At 46.4% G+C, this 16,146-nt stretch overlaps 1 protein-coding gene across 3 annotated transcripts in view; it reads right to left on the bottom strand.

The window, feature by feature from the left end:
* RNF150 (ring finger protein 150) overlaps window positions 1–16,146 on the bottom strand; it is a 245,485-nt gene that overhangs the window by 45,182 nt on the left and 184,157 nt on the right. For all 3 annotated transcript variants that reach the window (XM_072755193.1, XM_072755194.1, XM_026018483.2), the window contains exons 5-6: window positions 10,351–10,447; window positions 2,652–2,862 (exon numbers count right to left, since the gene is read on the bottom strand). In XM_072755193.1, the coding sequence (XP_072611294.1) occupies window positions 2,652–2,862; window positions 10,351–10,447 (308 nt within the window). The remainder of the gene's footprint in view (window positions 1–2,651; window positions 2,863–10,350; window positions 10,448–16,146) is intronic.

Raw genomic sequence — 16,146 nt, 5'->3', positions numbered from 1 at the left:
TTTTTTTTTTTTTTTTGGAAAGGATCCATTTTTGATGGGGTTCTTTGTACGGGTTTGAGGAAAGCTATGCCTTCCATGTTTCTGAACTGCTAGCAAAATGTTGTCAGGCCTTTCCATATACTTCAGTTAAGACAACAGACAGTGAAATGTCTGAGGCTACGCAAAGATGTCGATAAATGGAAAAACTGCAGGACCATCTCGTACTCTGGACAGGGAACTTCTTGTTTGATCGGCATCAGCCACTTACCCTTCCGGGCCACGACTGTCTCATGCTAAAAATTAGAAGCTTATCACGGTAAAGATTAAATTACTTTTAAGGTCCTCCTATCCTGAAAATGACGAGGATTCTAGAACTATGCTCTTTGGTATGGTAGCCACTAGCCACATGTGGCTCTAAAGCACTTGAAATGCAGCTTGCTCCAACGGAGAGGTGCCGGAAATGTAAAACACACCCCACATTTTGAGGAGTTAACAGAAGAGAAAGAATGCAAAATATGTTGAGCGTATTGGGTTAAATAAAATATGGCGTTAAAATGAGCTTAACCCATGTTTTTTACCCTGACCACAGAAAATGTGAATTACATACGTGACTTACCATATTAGCGCCCAACGAGGTCTTCAAGACAAAGGGATCGAATTCATCTTTAAGGACTAAACATTATATGGTCTCATTCATTTGGGGAATATAAATAATAGTGAAAGGGAATATAAGGGAAGGGAGAAGAAATGGGTAGGAAATATCAGAAAGGGAGACAGAACGTAAAGACTAATAACTCTGGGAAACGAACTAGGGGTGGTGGAAGGGGAGGAGGGCGGGGGGTGGGGGTGACTGGGTGATGGGCACTGAGGGGGGCATTTGACGGGATGAGCACTGGGTGTTATTCTGTATGTTGGCACATTGAACACCAATAAAAAATAAATTTATTATTAAAAAAAAAAAAAGGACCGCTAATGGGTAAAGGTCACTCTTTCAATATCGAGGGCGTTAGGCCTCTAACAAGTCAAGCTTCCAAAATTAAAATTCTCATCCACCCAACACTAAGACGCCAGGCAGGGGCAGATATTTGCCACCAAGTTCCTCTTGAAGTTACTTTCTGCTGAGGCCCCGTGGACGCTCCAGTTACGATGCTCAGCAGCAACCCTTATGGGACTGTCTCAGCTCTGCCGTAAAAGAGTATCAGGAAACACCCAAATGTCAAGAGCGATTATTTCTAGGTGGGGTACTGAGTGATGTTTGCATTCTTTTTTTATTCTTTGCTTCATGTTCCAATCTTTCAGCCGTAAGACCTATTAATTTCTTCACCCGCAAAAAAAAAGCCTATCTTTACATTTCTGCCCGAATGATTTTTACAAATTCTACAAATATCACAAATATGTAAAAAAGAGACCGACTGAAAAGGAAATATCCCAAAGGCTTTCCCCTGCTTTTCTCTATTTCCGAATTTTCTAGAGTGAATAGGTTACTTCTATCAAGAGAAATAATACATCTTTTTTTTTTTTTAATTTCAATATCCACCCACCCTTAAACCTTAAACCGAGGTTAATTTGCATGCTGCTTTTCTTTCTCGGGAAGCTTTTCTCTCTATTGTATGAGAATAAGAGCCGATACTTTAGGTTTTAGCTTCAATCTCGGTGCTAACACAGTTATTTAATATTTTTATAACTACATGGCGGGGGGGGGGGGGCGCCTGGGTGGCTCAAGCATTGGTTAAGGGTCTGCCTTTGGCTCAGGTCATGATCCCAGGGTCCTGGGATCGAGCCCCGCATCAGGCTCCCGGCTCGGCGGGCATCCTGCTTCTCTCCCTCCTTCTGCACCCCGACTCATGCTTGCTCTGTCTTTAGTGGCCCCTCTCTCTCTCTTCTCAAATAAATACATAAAATATCAAGAAAAATTTTATGACTACCATCAAATAGAACCAGAGTCAGAGCACACGTAGAGGATGGGGAAGGACTCCAAAAGGCGGTGTAAGATGCCTCCTGCCGTGTAGGGGGGTTTAGGTGGCACCGTAAAAATGCCCATCTACAGAAATGCCATTTACGTCGGAGCCCTGCAGCAACGGGGAGGGCACCCCCTGCACGCAGCCCGGGCCAGTCTGTTCAGCCCAGAGCAAACTCTGTCTCTCACGTGGAGGGAGCAGGGCTGTGCCTACCCCAATCCCACTAAGGGTCCCTTGCAGTTCCTTCTTGCCCTCCACTCGCAGAGACCCAAGCCGCTGCCCTACCCACTCAGGTACCATGGGGAAGGCCACCTGTGCAAGGCAGGGAGGCAGGACGCACCCCAATCTGCTGTCCAGCCTGCTGCCTTTGGAAAGCACTGGGCTGCTGCTTTTTTTTTTTTTTTTTTTTTTTTAAGTATTTATGTATTTATCCATGAGAGACCCAGAGAGAGAGGCAGAGGCGCAGGCCGAGGGAGAAGCAGGCTCCCTGCGGGGAGCTGATGCGGGACTCGATCCCGGGCCTGGGGTCAGGCCCTGGGCGGGAGGCAGGCTGGGCCCGGGCGCCCCTGGCATGGGCTGCTCAGGGCCGGGCAGTATGACTGCTCGGCTGGCCAAGGTATATACTCACTTAACTTCTTGAAGACCAGCGTCTGTGTCTAACCCCCGTGTGCCAACCACCCTGTGCGCCCCGGCGCGTCCGGGCCGAGCACTTACCGTTGGTGGTAAAGGCGACCTCTCCGTCCTGCGGGGCGGGCTCCGCGTCCGGCACCACCTGCAAGGCTCCCACGGTCCGCACGGCGGGGTCCAGAGTGACTGAACTTTCGTTTACGGTCGTGTCGCTGGCGCCCGTGATCTGGTTGGTGGGCGGGCCTCCCAGGGACCCCTCGAAGTCGGTGGGCAGGTCGTCCATGCAGTCGGCATTGGGCTGATGGGAACGGAAAAGCATCGGTCCTGAGCGTTGGTCGCCCAGTTCGAGAGGAAGGGTTTGCAGCCGAAACATTTTGTCTCGGTGGGAAACCAAAGCTCTTTACTGCTTCCTCCCGGATCAGTTAAAAAAATACATTCCATCATAGTTTCTGCAATTAACGTGAAAACATCTTCCCAAATTGCCCTTTCCAAGGGGTCCGTTTAGATCTAGATATGACGTTCTAATTCCAGAAGCAGCAATATTCACGTATTAATATAATACTTGGCAGTGGCGTGGGGGGGGGCACAGTATTTACTTAAAATGATAGCCCCGCCCTGAATGCAGTTTGCTCCTCATATAGGAAGTAGCCGGCAGCTGGTCATCACCCCCAAACCCATGCGCCGTTTGCAAATGCTCCAATGACATGAGAGCAGGGAGGGGACCCGGAATCGAACTCACGGTGAACTGTTCACTAGAGATACACACAAAAGCACAGGGTGAGGGCATTTTTGTCGTAGCAGCGGTTAAACGTAAGCCAAAAACTAGCTGTAAAAAAAAAATAACCTATTCGCTTAACATGCAAATTGATCATACGTTTGTCAAATCCTCTAAATTAAAATTTTGGAGTATAAAACTCGGGTGGATACCATCTCGTCTAATTATCCACTCATTACGAGATTTCCCCTCCCTCCGGGGCCTCATCCTCAGATCTCTGACAGCCTCACTGAGTAATAGAAAAATGGGGAACTCTTCGCCTTGCAAGGCCGCCTGTGTTGACCCGTTTTGTGAGATTAATCTAACTTTGGGCAAAATCTTATTCTTTGCAAGTTGTTCTCTTTGGTCTTAGTTCCGCGAAATTATATTGAATATATCTCAAACAGCTTTTACTTGTTTTTTGCTTTTTTAAAAAAGATGTTATTTTTATTTGACAGGAGAGAGAGATAGAGAGAAGGAGTGAGAGGGAGAAGCAAGGAGCCTGACGCAGGGCTCGATCCCAGGACCCTGGGGTCATGACCTGAGCCGAAGGCAGACGCTCAACTGACTGAGCCACCCAGGGGCCCCTCTCAAACAGGTTTAAAAATGATTTTCAGTTGTTATGACTCTTCTAAACTCAAAGATTATTTTAAAAAGATAGTGTTGCAGAGATATGGTCTTGAGAAATACTAAGAATAACTATGAATTAAATTTTTTTTTTTTTTTTTTGCTTCATTTAAACATCAATGTTGCCTCGCGGGATGGTAATTCTGTGGTTTTGCACTCCCAATAGATGCAGATCAGGACAGGCAGGATTAGGTGAGGAAAATTCTGGATTGGCACTGATTGAATTAACATCACTACATGACTATTCTGTGTTCAAAGCTCACCCAAAGGGAGCATCCACAACTCATGGACTCCCTGGGAGCACAAAGCAAGAAATCCAAAGTGGGGGACTCTTGTCCTAATTTTCCACTCTTAAACCAGTCTCCTAAGCTCCACGCCTGTGTTTCCAATAGTCAGTTGGAGATCTCCATCAATCTCATAAAAGTCTCAAATTCAGCTCATTCCTTCTTTTTCTGTATTCTCTTTCCATTTCACCTTCTTCATCTCTATTGGAAGTGAGCCAATTCATTGAAACCCAAGTTATCAAAAGTCAGTTCACTGGATGACCAACCCACCATATTTACTAAACTTAGAGATTGTGACGCTGGACATGAGCAGGTATGTTCCAAATTATCTCTCCCCATTCGCAGCCTCCCCATTTCCTTAAAGTTTCTTCCCTGGGATATCCTATTCTCTACTTTCCCATCAGAGCCCTCTTTAAAACACCACCACCACCACCACCACCACACAGGTATGATGCTTCATTTCTCTTAAGGAACGAGTTATAAGCTCCTTGGTGGGGCAAAACAGGGTCTCTAAACCCTTACCCCAGCCTTTGGAAACACAGAGCATATATTCCCTATCCCAGGGCTGCAGCTTATGTTGTTCCTCTGCTCAGCACCAACCATCCCCAGGTCTCAAACTAGCTTTGATGAATTCCTAATCATCCCTCAATTCCCAGGCCAAACGTCACCTTTGCTAAGTAGCGTCCCCTCCCAGGTAGCATCTTTGATAATGTGACACTTTATAGGCATTTTTCTCTCTCTGTTATGGTTTATTTGTAGCTGTGCTGGTCTCACACTACTACTCCACAAGCTTTCTCCACCTCCCCCCCAGCTTTATTCAGATATAACTGACATGTAATATTGTAGTAGTTTAGACAACAGAATGATTTGAGATATAGATATATATGGATATATATCTATATATATCTATATCTCAACTTCCAGTATATATATATATATATGTATATATATATATATATACTGGAAAATGATTAACACATAGGTTCAGTCACTACCCATTACCCCAAATAGCTACAAGTTTGTTCATGTGATGAGAACTTTTAAGATCGACTCTCTTAGCAACTTTCAAATATACAACACAAGATTGTTACCACGCTGCGCTTTACGTCCCCAGGATTTATTTATCTTACAATTTGACCACCTTCGCCCATTTCACCCCTACCCCGACCCTCGGCCTCTGGCAACTACCAGGATGTTCTCTGTTTCTAGGAGTTCAGTTTTTTAGATTCCATATATAAGTGAGACATGAGCTTTTTAAAGTGAAGCCACTACATTACGTTGATCTTGAGTTTCATGCCCGCATATGGTGTCTGACAATTATTAGGTGCTCGGTAGATGTCAATTTGAACATTTTGAGTCTCAGTTTACTACTATGAAAAGCTGAGAATGTCAGTATCTGCCCTAGATCAATTACGGGAGGATTTGAGACAGTGCTTTAAAAACTGTCAAGTTAAAATAATAAAATAAAATAAAATAAAATAAAATAAAATAAAATAAAATAAAAATAAAATAAAATAAAATAAAATAAATAAAATAAAATAAAATAAAATAAATAAAATAAAATAACCTGTCTAGTTTTGTGCGAAGGTAAGGTATGCTATTCAATGGTAGCAGAATATGCCACCCCAAAAGGTGCCATTGGCATGAGGATTATTTTGAGCTAAACACAGTTGAAAAGAAGCAGATAAAGAAATGTTCTCTGGCCTCCTCCCATCTGCCTGAAAGTAGGACATAAATTTGTAGCGGTGGCCCCCTTCCTTGTACCAGGAAGAGAAGAACATTCTCATCACCGGAGTCTGGGAGTTGACGCCCAAAATGGATCTGTAAAAACACACCTTCCTGACACGCCCTTATCTGCCATTAGTTTGCCTCAGCTGCGTGCTTTCCCACAATTTGCTGCCCTAGAAACTCCAGGTCCTTTACCTTTGTCTTTTCGCTTCTTTAAAAATTTGTCCTTCTGTGAAGATGCTCTAAATGTCCAAGTTCTGACCCCCCCTTGGAGCTACTCATCCCCAAGTGCTCCCATGTGCATGTGCAATGCACATGTTAATAAATGTCTGGTTGTTTTTCTCTTGTTAATCTTTAACCAGCCTCATTTACGGGGCCCCAGCTGGAGAACTAGGAGGGTAGAAGGGAAAACATGTTTTTTCCTTCCCCTACGTTATATAAAAACATAAGCAAAGCAACTGTGTGTGGGGTGTCAGCGAAGATTTCACGACGAGCATACTGGGCTGCTTGGTCTTTCATCCGTAAGCGTCTGAACGCAATCATAGATGTGATAACAACTGACATATTTTTCAAAATGTTGACTTTGCTTGTTGATATCGTTCCTTCGCTTTATCTCTTTTCTTTTCTTTTTTTTTTAAAGTCATTAATTTTGATGCGGAGTGTTTCCTTTTATTTTGGGGACTAGTGGGAACTAGTATCATATCTTTAACAGAAGGGGAAAAGAGAAAGAGCTAATTAGCTCAGTGAGACCGCGCCTGGTGGCACGCATGAGTACGGTATTGAGTAGACCGCAACTTAGAGAAACTCACAGTTCACATCCACGCCAAGTGGTTCATCAAATAGAAGAATATTTTGAAAAGAAATCCAATTTATATACGTCTAAGAGAAATGACGGTCATGATGTTTGGCAGAGGATGTCAAATGCCATCTGCAAGTGAATATGGAAAAGGTATTCGAGCTCAGGTGAGCATGGGGCTACTCCTCAAATAAGCCAACCCCTAAAGAGTCAGGAACTTGGGAATACTCCAGCTACATGGGATTTTCTATTCAACATCTCTCATCCTATTCATATCAGGGCAGCAGCGATAGGAGAAGGTGTTTGCTGGGATATGAATGGCCTGGTTGGCACGGCACCTTGTAGGAGTGAGTACTAAGACCTGGGTCCCATCATTCTACAAAGACACGCCTAGACCTGACTGGGAAGACAGGAGGCACCGTTGTGTAGATAAAGGGATGAAGAAAGCGTCCCTGCCCTCTTTACAATGTAGTATTTTATTTCGTTCTCTCTCTCTTTTTAAAGGTTTATTTATTTATTTTAGAGAGAGTGAGAGAGTGAGAGAGAGCAGGGGGAGGAGCAGAGGGAGATGGAGAATCCCAAGCAGAACTCCCGATGTGGGGCTCGAGCTCATGACCCTGAGATCATGACCTGAGCTGAAATCAAGAGAAGGATGCTAGACTCCCTGCACCACTCAGGTGGTCCCAATAGTTTATTTCTCTTGGCAAAATATAATAATAATAAAAAAAAGATACCCACTGCAATAGGAATTTCCTGATCTGCCAGCTGGGCTTTCATTCACTACTAGCTCATCTGAGGGAAATCCAATCACGAAAATGTCCCCAGCTTTCAGCTCTCCACTGACGTGTATTCGCCCTCCAGGACGGGTGTACACAAGGATACTCAGAGGCAACAGAAACAAAACCGCAAAACAAGCCGAAACACCTTTACCACCTGTATCTGGACAACTGAGTTGGCCAAGATTACAACTGAATCCTTGGTGAGCGGACACTGTTCAAAGGAAGACCAGACTGAATTTCATAAATATGATTCTGTGACTGAGTCTGGAGGGCGGCAATGCCACAGGCATTTACTGGGCACTTAGCATATGCAAGGGCTACAGAGGTAAGAACCAACAGGCATCACTTGGTAGAGATGGACAAGCTCCTTTCAATTTTCCTTGAGAATGGAGTACAAGGAACTTAGAAAAATGATAAAACAATCTCTTTAAGCTGCATAAAAAGGGTTTCAGCCAGCTATGGGAAGTATTTGCTAATTGAGAAGGCTGTGAGCTTGTTCAGTGACATGGGAAGTTACAGGAGTGCAACGACACGTCATCTTTTTGGTATAGTTTAGGCACGTATACTTGCACCCAATGGCAACGTATGGAGTGGAACAACATCCCAGATTCCTCCCAGGTCCGGACGTCAGTATCATCCTCTAGGACAAAACCAGAAAGGCCCTGGGGAGGCATGAGGGCAGCCATATGCGTTGGTGCTTCCCGGGAAGTAGCACACATGCCCTCTTCTTCCTGGAGCATGTTCTGTTCTCTGGGTCGAGCTCAGATGTGTGTCATGTTCCTGTTCCTGTTCCTGTTCGGCTGGCCTTTATGAATCCTTGGTAAAATCCAAAAGATGCTCCCAGTGTTTATTTTTCTGGAAGTCAGTGTGCTAAGTAAAACCCTATCCTCCATACTTGGTGGGCATGGAGCCGTGAACAAAATGTCCAACTGCTACAACGTAAAAACGTTATTAATTTTGGAAATAAGCCCGAAGGCCACCCGATAATTCTATTTTTAAAACAATATTCATATCCTCAGCTCATTCTCAAGTAGCTTCTGGAGAAGTCATACCTTCTCTGGAGAAGTCTGAGGTCAAATACTAGTTAGTACAGAACTTAACTACCAGGGGTGGTTTGGTTTCATTGTCCTGACGGGGAGGCACTGGGATCGACATTTAGGAGCTTTGAAAATAATGCTGGGTCAAATAAAGCGGCTGTCTGCCTTTAATTGTAAGGGTTCTAAAGATTTTGGCGACTAAAGACAACATGCACATATGCAAGCACACACGTACACACATTTGCCCCCTCCCCTGTGTGAGCCAGCTGCAGCTAGAAATGTGAAACGTCCAAACCCTGAGCTCCATTTCCTAAGCTCCTCGTATCTGGTAGAGATGTTGGGTTCTTACTAATATTTCATGTTCACTGTAATTGATTTTCACCTTGAATGCATTATGCATTCACAACCCTGGTCTGAAAATTTAATGCATTGCCTTTCAAAATCCAGCTCCAAGGGATCCCTGGGTGGCGCAGCGGTTTGGCGCCTGCCTTTGGCCCAGGGCGCGATCCTGGAGACCCGGGATCGAATCCCACGTCGGGCTCCCGGTGCATGGAGCCTGCTTCTCCCTCTGCCTGTGTCTCTGCCTCTCTCTCTCTCTCTCTCTCTCTGTGTGTGTGTGACTATCATAAATAAATAAAAATAAAAAATATATATATAAAAAAAAAAAAAAAATCCAGCTCCAAGCTAGCGTCACACAAGTTGATTTGCGTTCGGTGTATCAACCACGAAAAACAGCATCCGGCCGGCAGGGAGGCAGCTGGTACCGGGTAGAAAATTCAGCCACGGCAGGACCTCACAATGCTTCAGGTTTGCCCTCTCCGACGGGGCCACCCTGATGGTGGGAGGATAATTAGCCCCTCGGCATTGAAGGAAACCCCTGATACCTGGTCCTTTCTTCTTTAGTGATATCTCGGGACCATTAACATTCTCTTCACTCTCTGCCATTAGCAGTGAGAAGTGACAGCAGGGGGTGTAGCAGAGTGGAGGGGACGGGGGAGGCTGCTCTCTGGATCCTGGCTGTCTAGTTGCTTCCAGAAAGTGCCTATGTTCTTCTCATCCCTGTGTGCAGCCCTCGGATTTGGTGGCCTGGCTTGCTTCCTGCCCTCACCACATCAGCTGGGGTCTCACCAACCACCAGTTTGTGGGCTTCGCTTTAACACAGTCTGGGGAAGAGCCTTCCCTGGAGCAGCAAGCTGCCAGCTGGTGGGATTCTCTTTGCACTGGGGGAGTGACTACATTTTCTAAACCTCTGAGTGCACCGGTGGGATGGTAGCACTGGAATTAAGTGGCTCTGGTTCCCTGTTCTCTCTGCAGAGACCTGAGGTTGAGCACGGGCTCTGGGCCAGGTTCCCTTGTCCAGAAGAGTTCCTCTGCAAGGAAAGCTAGGTGTGGGGCAGCACAGGAGGCGAGGTGTGCGGCTCTCCTTGCAGGCACTGAGTAATGACACGGGAGGCGAGCAAAATGCAACTGGGCCGTCCAGCCTCTGCTGTGTCCTGCCTGCACTCACACCCTGGGGCCCAGGTGAGAAGCCTACGAGCTGCATAAGCAGCATCTCGATTCACAGACACAGATGTGGTGAGAGGGTCGTGACGTTCTCGAACTGAGAAAAAGCGAGAGGAGAAATGTTTCCAGACATGTGCATTCTCTTGGGGCCTCGTCAGAGGACGCCCCTGCCGTGCAGACGAGGGGTTAGAGAAAATCCAGGTGTGAGGTTTTCTCCCTGCTTTGGGGGTGATGCAGAAAGACACACATTACGAGGCTGTAGGCTGTGCTGTGCTTACCGGGATCCCTAGGGCTTTAAGAATGTTCATCTTGCACATGGGACAGGTACGATGGTCTAGAAGCCAGGGGTCAACACAGGATTTGTGGAAAAGATGCCTGCAATGAGAACCATACATCTTAGAGCGGCGGTAACTGCAGACACTACCTAGTCCACCACAGCCCAGAGACTTGTCCAAGGTCACTCGACTGCAGGAGGCAGAGCCAAGACTCACACCTCCGTCTCCTCACTCCTGGGCCCGTGAGATTCCTCGTACACCCTGTGCTGATAGACTCAAAATTTCTCTGGATCCCACGACTGTCCTATATGATTCACAACTGAGTCTTCCAAGTTTCAGAAAATGGAGAGAATGAAGACACAGATTTTTTTTGTCTTTCTCGCTAGGAAGAATGCTTAGTGGAAAGAATGTCAGTGGGGGTGGTGGTGGCGGGGGGAGGACTTCACAGGCCTTTCGGGATAACTCGAGAGAGGCTACTTGTAAATAAATCCTAAGTTTCTTTTTCCACAGTCAGAAGACGACTGCAAAACAAAGGCTCGTTTCCATGAATATTTGGGCTCCCACACCGAAGGGCAGGAGAGCTCCTGGAAGCATTTAACCACACAGATGCCATTTTACGTTGTCCTGGCTGCCGGCTGTCGAACCGGAAGGCGCAGTGAACAACCCGAGCTGCCTGCACGGCTGCCCTGCCCCACTGCCGACCCCACGCGCTGCTCCCGGGAGCCCGGGCGGAGGGCAGGTGCTCAGGGGCTGGGCGGCCTCCAGCCGGCCTCTCCCTCAACTTGGCTCTCAGGAGCCCAAGAGGTCACCAGGGGCTGCTCGAGTCCGAAGCTCGTCTTCTCACTCGTGGGACTCCAGACCACAGGCAGAAGCAGGCAGAACTTGCTGCCTGGGGTGAGAGGAGGGAGCATGGCCTGTCCTAGTAGGAGGGCTTCGCAGGACGTCCGGCCACGCCTGCCTGTCCCTGGCGGTGCACTACTCCTGGAATATGTCCACTCTCTCTCGCACCTTCATCCTCTTCTGTTCTAACAGTTCTGTTTTCTCTGGGTTCAAGGGCTTTAGGCTCCAATGCTTAAGAGGGACCCCTAACTTAGGGAAGAGCGCAGGGAGAGCCACCCTTTAAATGGACATTGAGAAGAACCCCACGTGCCAAGGATGGGGTTGGCTGTACACCGCACAGGATTAGACCGGGGATTGGGACAGGAGAGAAGCCACCTGCATGAGTCATCATGTTTCCAGATGATTGTCTGGAATGCCTACAGATTTATTCCTTGGATGACACATATCACATGCATTGGTTCCTTTATCCATGCATTTGTCCAATCAAGTAATAAATGCCAAGAATTACGCTCAGCGCTGGGAATCAGCATGGTAGCGATTTGCCTTTGCCTCCTTCCCCCAGGGAGTGTGACAGGAGGAACAGAAGTTAATAAAATAATATAAATAAACTACTTAGCGACAACAGTGCTGCGTGTCACATTAGAAGAACACAGTTTAGGGAGGCTTATAACTGGGAGATTTATCTAGTCTGGGTACTCAGGGAAGACTCTCCTGATGATGTGCCAAAGCAACGCTCAAGGGCTACACAGACGTTACCCACATGAAGGGGAGGGGAGACGAGTATTCCGGGAAGAATGACCGACTGGTTGGCACAAGAGCCCTGAGCTGGGCTCTGGCAGGAATGAGGGAGGGACTAGCGCAAGATGAAGCCACCCCGTCCCCCCAAAACCAGTATGGACCTCCCTATGTTCAGGCTCTGCACTCAGGAAACAAGTTCTTTTTTTTCTTTTATTTTTTTTTAATTTTATCTATATATTTATTTGAGAGAACGAGCATGAGTGGGGGGAGGAGCAGCAGAGGGATAGGGAGAAGCAGGCTCCCCACTGAGCAGGGAGGCTGATGCGGGACTCGATCCCAGGACCCTGGGATCATGACCTGAGCTAAAGGTAGGCACTTAACCAACTGAGCCACCCAGGAGCCCCCAGGAAACAAGTTCTGAATCTGAACTTGCTCACCACCTGGCAGGCCTTTGGGGAAGAGAGTCAAACACTGTGATCCTCTGGCTGTTCTGGGGAGGCGGCCTCGACCGTGTTTCCTGCATATGTGCTGGAGTCGGAATGGCGGGACGGCCAGTCAGTAGCTGTTTGAGCTTCAGCAAGGCTCTTAATATCCTCAAGCCTCAGACACCTCATCTGTAAGCTGAAGAGGCAGAGAAGTCTTCCCGGGGCCCACAAAAGCTGGTAACGATTCGAACCCCCCAAGTCATTCCTCTTTGTGTCCTGTTCATTCTGATGTCTCCGTGATGGTAGGTTTCGTGGGTCAACTTGGCGAGGCTGTCGTGCCCAGTCAATCAAACACTAATGTAGGGCAATGTCAGAGAGCTGGTTACCAAGGACAATCAGCTGACTTTCAATAAAGGAGATTATCCTAAATAATCTAGGTGGGACTTACTTAATCAGTTAAAGGCCATGAGAACAAAACTGAGGTTTCCTGGGGAAGCAGAAATTCTGTGTCCTGTCAGCAGCATCGGATTCTACTCGAGTTCCCAGCCTGTAAGCCTGCCCTATAGATTCCCGACTTGTCAGCCCTACAATCACGTAGGTAATTTCTTGAAAAAGCAATGCCACGGGCAGCCCGGGTGGCTCAGTGGTTTAGCACCACCTTCGGCCCAGGGCCTGATCCTGGAGACCTGGGTTCGAGTCCCACGTCGGGCTCCCTGCATGGAGCCTGCTTCTCCCTCTGCCTGTCTCTCTGCTTCTCTCTCTCTCTCTGTGTCTCTCATGAATAAATAAAATCTTTTTGTAAAAAAAGCAATGCCTCGAAAACGCTCTCTCCTATATGTACATACACAAGTGATGGATCATACAGTGGGATGTGATGGGATTCCCTGGAGAACGGGGACCAATACATCCTCCAATGAGAATATAAGGTCCACTAGAGCAAAATCCTCGTTTGCCTGAATCACTGTTTTATCCCCAGCATCTAGAACAAAGCTGATACTCAAGAAATATTTGCCATATGAATGGATATTTATCCAAAGACCTGGTACTCCTCATGGCCTACACATGGTCATCAAGCCACGTGGCCTCACGCTTGCTACATCTTCCACATGTCCTGCTTCGTGTCTATTCTCAGTGCTCCTCCCTCGCTCCTAGTCTTGCTAATGTTCTTTATTATTGCAAGAACATCTAAACTGCTCTCCATGTCACCAGCTTTTTCTGCTCATCCCACTCATCCTTGCCAGATTTATCTTCTTAAAATACAGTGCTAGTTACGTCGCCCCCTTGTTCCATTCTGTTCTGTGCTAGGGGCTGGGTACAAAGATGAATAAGACAAGGTCCTTCCACCAATGCAGCTTCCCTGGTGCTTCCATGGTTCCCTGTGAACTGCAATAGAGAAGCCACTGAAAAGCCACACTCCTGGATCCACTGCTTTCTGGCTTTCTGGTCTGAGGCAACTCTTGGATCTCCAAGGCTCAGTTGCTCACCTGGGAAATTTTCTTCTAAGTATGCAGTTTGCAAGTGAACGACTCTGTGTGTGTGTGTGTGTGTGTGTGTGTGTTGGGGTAAAAGGGATAAATAGTGACCCCAAAGCTTAAAACATAACTCTTGGCCCTCCTTAATTGTAAGCTACCATTAATCTTATTAATACCATTGTACTGCATCTTGTTTTTAGATATTATGTTATTACTGTGGTTTCTACTCTTTAGAAGAGACTTTTAACATTTTAACGAGTAAAGGCAAATTTTAAAAAAATCAAAGGGAGAACGAGGGCAAAAAACACACATAGGGCAATCGTGCTGATTACTAACCAGCATTCATTTATTTCTAGCACCATATTTCTTGTGTTGACCATCAAGTATAGAGATTATAACTTTATAATTGGGATTTTAAAACAATTTTTTCCCTCCCCAGTGGAAGGAATAACAAAAGTTACTAGACTAAATAAATAAACAAAGAGATGGAAAGAGTCCGGCCTTTAGTGAGATGCACCAATGGTTGAGTAAACATCCCTATGACGAAGTCAGCCGCAACTCATCCTGTTTGTACGATTCGTGGCCCAGGACTGTTCCTTCCCAAGCTTTCACAAAGGCTGCGTGAGAAAGTATATACTGGGGAACAATGGGACAAGATACTCTGTCTCTTAGCAGTCCTGGCAAGCTAGGAATACAACAGAGGGCTGCCCCAAACCCTTCTCCCTCTTAATTCATCAAAGGGAAGCAAACGTTAAAGAAAAACTTCTTCAAACACCTGACAAAAGATGGTGCTGACAACTGCGTAATGAGGCTGGGCTATGAGTAATAAGTTCTCACCTTTTTTTTTTTTTTTTTTTTTAGCACTAATGACCTAGTTAAACTCATTTCCCCATTTATTAATCCTAACCCTTGTTTTCTGTTGTCCTTTTGCCGATGTGTGCGACACCATCTCCAATTAAATGGCATTATTTTTTCTCCACCTGGACGAAGAAAGGAGCTCTTCCGCCTTTCCATCTCATCTGCTTTTGCAGGCTTTGTCAGACCCTGTCATCGAAATTCCATGACTTTCCTTTTAGCACCAATACAGGCTGTTTCATTCCCTTCAGTGAAATGGTTATCAAAGAACATGAGTCACTCAGGGATCCAGGCAACATTAACTATTTAAATAGGAGATATCCAGGGCTTCTGTGGGTTGTCAAGATATTTCTCCGGAGCCTCAGAACCTTATTTGTAAAGTTGCCAATGAAGTCAGAGGTTTTGAATTAATAAACACGAATTTAATTAGTGAATATCTACTGGTTACTGAATGTCTACTATGTACCAGACAAGTTATATACCTTATTAATTCATAACAGCTCTATGAGGTAGATTATTCCCATTTTATGGAAAAGTTAGCTAAAGCTCATCAAAACAAGTAGAATTATCCAAAGAGCTAGTAAGCCGCCGAGCTAGGGCTCAAAGCCGGTCCTGAAGTCATTGGTTTTACCTAACTCTGCCCTCCCCCACTGACGGTCATGGGTAGGGGTGAGGGGTGGGGGTGGGGTTCCCGGTGATGCAGTTTTGTGGTTCAGCTTCCAGGAGGCAGGATCTTAGTTACAGGGGTTGGGGATCAGGAAAACCAAAGGGAAAAGTGATCTGCCTTAAGTGTACTCACTTGGCTACGGAAGAGAAAAGCTGGCAGGCATTGGCCTCCTCCGGACTCTACTTAGATATCAGTTTGCTTGATTTATCTGGGAAGAGGAGAACACGGGCCTCTACATGTTCGCCCTCCCCACTCTCCGCCGCCCTGCAGATCTGGTAAACGCTAGTGGGCAGCTCTACCATCTTCCCACAAGATTTTCATATTTGTACCATTGAGTACCACAGAAAGTCATGCCGAGCCTTCTCTGAGGGCTCTTCTTGACATGCTGTGGTTCCCCTTTCTTGCTTTAGCTTTCTGGAATACAAACATGTATCTCTCCACGGACGTGAGGTGCTTCAGCGGCTCCCCCCTCCCTATGGCACCAAGTCAAAATGCACGAACGCAGCGCACAGAGGGCTCACCCCAGCCGCCCTGGTCACATCCTCTGTTCTGCCTCCAGCTTGCCCCACACTTTCACCGTCCCCCTGCAATGTCCTTCTCATTTTTCTCCTCCTGGTATGTCAAACCTTCCTCGTATTTCAAGTCACAGCTCAGATATCCCTTCTCTGAACACCCCATCCCTTTTCTCGAAACTCTGCCAAGGAGAGTTTGTTTCTTTTCCTTTCTGGCCCTATTGGGCTTTCCTACATATGTTGCCGTAGCTCAGGACGCGTTCTGAATTTCAAAGTTTGACCACCACTCC

The sequence above is a fragment of the Vulpes vulpes genome, chromosome 4 (assembly GCF_048418805.1).
Source record: "Vulpes vulpes isolate BD-2025 chromosome 4, VulVul3, whole genome shotgun sequence".
Classification (NCBI taxonomy): Eukaryota; Metazoa; Chordata; class Mammalia; order Carnivora; family Canidae; genus Vulpes; species Vulpes vulpes.
Note: the sequence above shows the minus strand (reverse complement) of the source record. Positions and strands in the feature narration are given on the sequence as shown.